Source organism: Dicentrarchus labrax, unplaced genomic scaffold (assembly GCF_905237075.1).
Source record: "Dicentrarchus labrax unplaced genomic scaffold, dlabrax2021, whole genome shotgun sequence".
In the NCBI taxonomy this organism is placed as follows: Eukaryota; Metazoa; Chordata; class Actinopteri; family Moronidae; genus Dicentrarchus; species Dicentrarchus labrax.
Genome location: NW_026136717.1, coordinates 7,850,848 through 7,859,174, shown reverse-complemented (window position 1 = coordinate 7,859,174; position 8,327 = coordinate 7,850,848). Strand labels below are relative to the sequence as shown.

Here is an 8,327-nt window from a genome sequence, read left to right as displayed (position 1 = left end):
AGCTGCATGCTCCACATATTAGTTTTAATTTAGTATTCTGAAGAAAGAGGTTGCACTTGGTCACAATGGACAAAGAGCACACATAAATGCAAACATTCCCAACTAACTTATTTCTGGACCACCTTTGTCAACATTTGAGAATGAACCAGCTCAGATTTCAGCCATAAATCAACACATTGTTCTTGCTATTATTAGCTGGTTTCTATTCATGATTTATGATCCAAGATTTGGAGAGGGTTGGTGACATCAGTTGGATTTTTAAGGTTACTGATGCTGGAGATGTTTCATGCTTCAAGACTTCAAAATCAAACAAAGCTGGCCAGAAGCAAAAGCCCACACCCAGAAAGGGTGAGATGTCGAGCTCTAGTAGACTCCCTTTGCCCCTATATTGGGTAAAGACGTTTAAGTCAAGTAATTCTGCTGCTATAGCGTTAAAATAAAACAGCCTCTTGAATATGATTGTGGCATTACTTTGTGTGCTTCCCCCTTAGAGCAATCAGTCACGGCAGTGGAATTGGGAATGCACCACAACAAGAATGCCTTTCACAGTTTTCACAGATTTTCACACTTCTAACGTTAAATTTAGCTTCACGTCTATTAGTTCCTCACTCCATCCATTTAGTCTGCTGTATCCGTGCATCCATTTATTACCTTCTGCTACAAACTACTTACATTCTTATTCCTAAAATTACATTTAAACCTCTCTAAGACATAGGTTCCTTTTAATGAACAAAACATCTAAAGTAATCTACGGTGGCCTGACACAGACTCAACTCCTCACTTAAAGCCTAACCACAGACTGTATACACCCTATTTGTGTAAATCACATGTTAACAAACTCCTGAAGCTAACAGGAGGGAATTGCTTTGATTGGAAACCCATATGACAAGTCCACTTCAAATAAAAATTAAACCACATATAAATATATTTTGTTTGATTTGAGCAATCTGAGGTTATTATACACATTCCCTTTGTAAACTTGAACGATGCAACACTTCCCCAGGTGGTTTGGAAATGTGTCAGGACTATTTCTGCTGCAGAAGTGAATTTAACAGAGTTGAAAATGGTGTTACATATATCGAAATGGCATGGTCTTATGACACAAGTCACAAGGTTTGATTAAGCATTCTGGGTTCTACTTGTATCCATCACACACACACACACACACACACACACACACACACACTGGCCAGCACTAATACCAGGATGACATGCCTTTAAATCCTCCAGTAGCTCAACCTTTGACTAAGTCTAGCCACCTGATAGTCTACTGAACGGGAGGTAACACACAAACTACATGTGTTCTATGTAAGCAATATGAATTTTACCACATCCAGTCATCAGCCAGTATATTATAAGAGCATCAACATGCGTCTAGTAGTAAATATTAAACATTAACATAAATAAAAAGCTGATCCACTCATCCATTCATCATCTTGCTGCTTCCCACAGCTTTATCTTTGTGGGTTATCAGAAACCAGCTTCTGACCCGAAGAAAATCGGTCTGTATGACCACCAATGTTGAAGTTCATCTACCCGTCAGTGTGACAAATAAACGATTTATACGCATTTATGAACGGACGTGCCTATCTGGCCTGGCTCAAGAAAAGCTTTATTGAAACTAAAAGCAGGAGTGAATCTTCCAGGCAGGACTGTCGCTGCTGCACTATGAGTGAGAGCTGAGCGAGGCCGAGCGAAAACAGACATAATAACGCCGGAAACCCAATACTTTGATCTTCAAAATTTAAACGTGGCATTTGTTACATCGCGAAAAGAAAAGGTGAGTTGTGGGATCATTAATGGTTTCATATGGCTTTACTTTAATTAATGTTTTTGTAGCAAGGTTTAAGTCAGTAAGAGTTTTCGTGGAAATCACATTTTTCTGGCTGTCTGTCATCTCAATAATTTTCAATTACACAGTGCTAAACGAAAATCAGATGCATAGATTACTTTCTCTCTTACTATGAGACTTACATTGATTTACCCAGTTGTATTTGACACTAGTCATTCTTCAGTAAATGCTCAAGATTGTTTAAAGTTTTTTTTTTTTAAAACCCTCAATTAAGGTTTGCGACTGAAAGCGTCGTCCACAATTTTATTTTGAAACCCTTAACCGGAAGCTTTGTATCTCATTGTGGCTGCCTTCATGCTGCTGTGTCCCCAGACTGGAGCCGGGCCGCTGGACGATGGCGTTAACGGGGCTGCTGCTGCTGGAGTTGGCTCTGTACGCCAGCTGTTTCGTCTGTGGGATTGTCACCGCCGCCTCCATCACCATAGTCCAGGTGACTTTACTGACAAATTAACAAACTGCGCTTGTTTAACATTGTTTAACGTTTCTTTTATTTCCACCCTCTTCCGGGTAGGTTTTTTTTTAAGTGCGCGCGTCTGTGTCATAAAGTTTGTAATTCCCCAAAGAGACAAAAGTCACCTCAGGGGGTTGTATATAAGGCTCTTATTTGTGTTTAATTCTGTAGTTAATGTCGTTTTTAATTCATTTGTGTCTTTAAATGAGCATTATAGTTGGCAACTCTTTGTCAAAACTCATTTTAACGCCGTTATTATGCGGGCGCGCAGAGGAAGGAATTGGTTTTATATAGCAGTATATTTTTCTACTTGCTACGTATCAGTAATTAAAGGAAAAAAACAGTAACAGAGCGCGAGGAGCTAAAGAAAGACACGCGCTTTCACTTTCCTCTGATTTCCCGCGAGCTGTGTTGTTGCGAGTCACTGACACATTTATCTGTTACTACCTGTGTTATTAGGCTAATATACCACAGTGTATTGTACCCTACGGTAGGAGAACTACGTGTTCGCTATCAAACGCACTTTAGGCCCATATGAGTTAATTACAGGAACACCGTTAGCGTCGACAAGTGCTCGTTTCTTTCCACTTCATTTCATTAGCTGCGCTCATTTTACGCCATTAGCGTAAGACACTGTGAAAACTAACATGTATTGTTTGCCCTAAAACCCTTTAAACAGAACTTTCTCTTCTTTACTGATCAGGAAATGTGTGAGCGTGTGAAAGTGCGCGCGCGAGTGAGTAATAATACAGTCATGTGACCAGATGGTCCTCGTGCCCAATTATTCTCTGCTTCCTTATAAAAGTCAGGTGATTCAGTTAATGTGTGTTTATTTGTGTGCATCTATTAAAATATATCAGTCTTATATCTTCTATGTGGTTGTTGCAGTTTTCGAACAATGTAACAAAACTGAGACAAATGAAACAAAACAACAAAAAATAAACAACTGCAAAAACAAAATAAAAATTCAAAGTGTCTCTTTCCTCTCAGGGTAACTTTGGAGGTCGGTGTATGCTTTATGGACTTGTCAACTTCAACGCCACAGCGAGCCTCATCGGAGTGCAGTCTTCCAGCTCTTCCTCTCTGTGTTATTTTGTGTCGGCCATATCAATCATGGTGGCAGTGGTGTGTTTCTCACTGTCTCTGTACTGGCTGTACACGTTCTGCATCGACGGGGAAGTCAAAAGGTAACAGCAAGATGTGTTGTGTCATCACCAATCACTGCTTTTCAATTCCATGTTAGGTCACACCTTTTTTTGTGAGTTCTTTAGTCTGTTTGTCCATTTGTTCTGTTCGCTCATTTTATTGTTCATTGTTTAAAAATGGGTTGTAAACAGAGCTTGAGACTGGCAGCAGCTCACAGCTCACAGCTTCCAGACCGAAATCAAACTGCACTGTGTTTATGTGCAATTTATGTTATGTTACATTCATGCACAATGCGCAGATAACCCAGGCCTGTTCTTACCTTCTGACTTTTTTAATCAAAGCATTCTTGAATTTTACTCTTTGTCAGCCATGTGAACGCAAATTTTACATTCTGAATTTAATCCTTCAACTAGGGTTGAACAGATTTGTTTGTTTGTAAGTTTGAAGTTCAACTTTTGGATTGAAAATAAGATAAGCTAAACTTTCTTGATCACACACAAGACAGTCTAAGCTGATAAAAAGCTGATACAAGTTTAAATGTTGACACTAGTCAATGTTTCCATTCAAAATAGGGATACATAATCAATAAAATGTGTTAAAGCTGGTACCAAAAAGATAAAGTTTCGCTTAAGAGGGTCTAGCAAGTGTTTTCAAGGATGGCAACCCTTCGTCTTCTGTTTTCCTGACTGACTACCTCTGTTTTTACACAGTATCATCGGCCTGTAGCGCTTTCTTCAATTTTTTAATTCCCCCCTTTTATTCTTTTTCATTGTTATAAAACTCTGGAAAAGAATATGAAATATGATGACCTTTAACCCCGGCATTGTGTATATTGTTTGCTTAAGCAGATACCCCATACAGTATATTCCGATTTCAGCCGTCACATCCATGCGTATGTGAAAGACATTTTTTGTCATTTGCATGTACAAAAACCCTGCAGCTGCACAGAAAAGCTTTGTAGATGGTGAACAGTTGTAAAATCCTGGCAACACTTCAACTGGGCAAACCATCAACAATAAAACTGAAGACACAAGTATCAAGGGACCCTCAACCCAGAGTAGTAAAATTCCTTTGGACAGATTATGAGGATGGTTTCACTACGTTCTACTACAATATTTACAGACTGGAGAGACAAAGTCCCTCCCTTTCCAGTGGACCTCGCTAGGACAAAAAATTGTTATGCTCTTTGAATTGTGCCATGAATTACACATATGATGTTTCTCAATTTAAAAGATAATTTTGCAAGCCAAGAAAGTCACAGTTTGTCGTAATGCTGTTGAATTACAAAGATTACACACCGGAGAGCTTCCATGCTAGCTGACACGGAACCCGCTCACATAGCTGCTACATGGCCATACATTTTTAACCTCTTTTAATACTGAAATGCGTCAAGGTGACGGCCGTATATTGTGTGAGACGAAAGATGTAGTTTACTGACACAAAAAATATATACTTCACTATTTCTATAAACCTTTTGTGGTGATATAAATTGACAAGCATTGTAAGTGTAACAAGTGGCACAGTTCATACAGGATAAAAAAAAAAATTCTCTCGCCGTTAACTATCATACCTTCCGAAATAAGGTCTCATGGGAGGGATATGCCTCTCTATAACATCCTATAAAAACTGGCTTACGTACAGCCTGCAGATCTGGTGAGGAAACAAAACAAACATGGAGTAGATCAAAAGTGGATTTGCCACATTGCAACATAGTGCTATCTTACATACAGTAGTTTGACATCACTTCCTCATTTGTTACAAGGTTGAAATAACACTTTTATTCTATTCTTCTATTTCTCTTTTCCATCACCTCAAAAAAAAGCTCCCAGCTCTTCTCACGCTCTTTCTGTTTGTTCTGTCCTCCACAGGGAGCGCATGTGGATGAACCTGATCGTGGCTGTGTGTGGCGCCTTCCTGTTCTTCCTGCTCATCACAGGGTGCATGTTGAAGATCGGACGTGACTCGCTCTGCAACTCGGTCATACACGCTGTTCCCAACATTACCAGGTGGAACAAGCTCACACACACACACACACACACACACACACACACACTCACACTGCAGGCACGGGCATGCACAGACATCCCCACACAAACCCAAAACCTCTCACAAATAAATCATGAATGAAACTAAAAACAACATTTGGAACCTGGCGAGTTTTACTTCACATTTGGTTGCTTTCTAATTTCGTCAAGCGTTTGTTGGTTCATATGAAAGCAGTTACATGTCATTTATTTTTGTGCTTGTAATCATGTTGCACTGGTCCCATGACTGGACTTATTTTAAGATGTCCCCTTTCTTTCTTCAAAATGACATCAGCACTGAAGAGTTATTCATCTTTAAATGACTCTGGCTTGTTGTCGCCCATCGGCTGCAGCTGCTGCTTTGTTCATACACTCACTAAACACCACAAAATTTAAGTTGAAGACAAATCCATCAACGGATTGCATACTATAGCCATTGAACCAAAATGTTTAACATTTTGAAGGAAGTTTGGCAGCTACAATATCTCTGGTTAGCTACTGTTGACAGTGATTTGAAAAGGTTGAAACTTAATTATGTGTTTTCTATCAACTTGTCTCAAGATGTGAGGAGGCCCAGACCAGAAAATGGGCCAGTCCAATTAAAGGAGGAAAGTTCTACAACAGTCTATTCAAAGCCGAGGTCAGTTTTTTATTTTGTTTAGAATCACATGGGTATAATTGCAAAGAAATTGCATAACGCTTGCATTACAGTTAATTAAAGTGCCAATTAAAAAGGTGATTAACTTAAGCATGACCATCATGCTTAAGTTAATCACCTTTTTAATTTAATAAGTGGAAAGTTTTCCTAACATTCGCAGGAATAAGAGCTCTTAAACGGAAAGTGAACGGAAGGATTTTTTTCCCACAAGATGTGCGAATGAACTCCTTAAAGTGCTCATGTTTAGCAGCTGATTCAGTCAGCATTACTGTTAATTCTTCATCTTGTGCGTCATGTGTTGCCTCCTCCCTGACTCCCCCTCAGACGGCGGTGTGGGTCAACTTCTTCTCCTGGCTCATCATCGGGGGTCTGGTGTTCGTTCAGAGGCGTCAGAGCTCCGGGACGAAGCCCATCGTAGGAGGGTTTGGTGGGCCTGCCGGAGGCCTTTTCGGTGACCCGGGAGTGACGGCTGCAGAGACGGAGCCATTTTTCAACCGTCCTGCAAGGCCACAGTGAGGCTGCCACAGATGATTTACAAAAAACAAACATGACAATGTGGGAGTAGATGTGGAAAAAAGGGTAAATACATTTGGTGTACACGTCCTTGTATCCCAGTGAATACACATTTTTTGAGATACTACATGACAATCACAGTAATTTGTGAGTCAGCTTTGGGGGTTTTGCGAACACCAATACAAAATACACAGTGCCTCTCGACGAGGATGGGATTCGAACCCACGCGTGCAGAGCACAATGGATTAGCAGTCCATCGCCTTAACCACTCGGCCACCTCGTCTGTTTTTAAGAGATCAATAAAACCAACAAGAGCGCAGAGCCTGTTGGGCCTGATCCAAAGTTTGAACCTGTTACCCATTTCCCAAATTTACTCACTTTCCAAAGCCGCTATAAACGACTGATCACTGGATCACACGTATTTGTTCATTCAGGAAGTGATCGTGGTATATTTTGTTTACATAACCAAGGAAATTGAGAATGTTTATTGCAGGCATTCATTTGTTTTTATTTCATCAGTGTGCTCAAATTTTTTATTTTTGATGCAACGGGAAGATGCTCATTCACTCATTTGACAAGTTATTAACTACATGGTCCTCAAAATTCCCATTTTATTTAACCCTTTGAAAAGGGTGCTGTTGTGAGTCTCTCCTCTGTGCCCACCAGTTTTATTTCTGTAAGTTTATTCTTTATTTATGATGAATTGTTCCATTTGACGTTGAGGCCGACTGTCTCTTCTCTTCATTTTGTCTTAAAATAGTTGTCATTGGATCTCAATCTGTGAACAGAACACTGCTTAAAGAAACACTCACCACAGTTTGAGACAACAGGAATTACATTATAATACATTATGTTAGAAATGGATTTTAACTTTTAGGTATGACACATGTGCTCCCAACCAACCCAACGTTTACATCTAATATACAGTCTAGGTTCAGTCACAGGTGCTCATCAAATACTTCAATCTGATTATGTGTTTGCTCTGTTGTACTTTTTGTGAGTTAATGTACCTATAAAGGCTGTATGTCAAGATATCAACCCTTTGGTTTGTAGTGATGCTTCTTGACACGTGTGTGCTACTTTTTAAACCAATAAACCAAAGAGTTGAAACATAATGGCCCCGATGTGTTTCTTGTATTTCAGAGGGGATGGAGACATGGCTCGACATATGTTGAACTGTGTCTCCCTCTGCTGGTTGATAACAAGTAAAGACTCACTTGTACCAGAGATACATAAGTAAGGTCTTCTTTTATGTGCTAAATGTAGTATACTCTTGTGTCAGTTCACTGTCATTTAATAATCACTTTTATTCTGCATCTCAAAATGAGTGCCAGTTTAGTATGTTTTATTCATCTTCGCTCAGCCTTATAGACCACTGCCTGGCTATGATTTTTACTCCTGATCCAGACAATTTCCCCACACCTGGTAAGATCTGTCTATATCAGCAAGCTCAATTATGAATTCAGACCTTATAATTACATCTGTATTATTCCTCAAAATACACACAAAACATACATTTAGAAGTAAATCTGTACGCTGGTAGTGAATGAAGACATACTGTAGCTGCATGACCTGGAATATAGATTCATTATTTGGCCATCAGTCAATCATCATTGTTATTTTGAAATGGAAGGAAGCATGACTGAATGACCAGTTACCTGACAGATCAGAAATAGACAGAAC

The 8,327-nt window shown here is 39.6% G+C and overlaps 1 protein-coding gene and 1 non-coding gene across 2 annotated transcripts; one reads left to right on the top strand and one right to left on the bottom strand.

Moving 5' to 3' along the window:
• The first annotated feature begins 2,130 nt into the window (after positions 1-2,130).
• On the top strand, positions 2,131-7,759 carry tmem179ba (transmembrane protein 179Ba). Its single transcript, XM_051428950.1, has 5 exons — positions 2,131-2,282; positions 3,294-3,490; positions 5,318-5,455; positions 6,035-6,113; positions 6,456-7,759. Exons 1-5 carry the CDS (start codon positions 2,187-2,189, stop codon positions 6,645-6,647), a joined length of 702 nt encoding a protein of 233 aa, XP_051284910.1. The 5' UTR covers positions 2,131-2,186; the 3' UTR covers positions 6,648-7,759.
• Positions 6,846-6,927, bottom strand: trnas-gcu (transfer RNA serine (anticodon GCU)). Its single transcript has one exon. It is a non-coding gene; the product is annotated as a tRNA-Ser (tRNA).
• Positions 7,760-8,327: the final 568 nt, after the last annotated feature.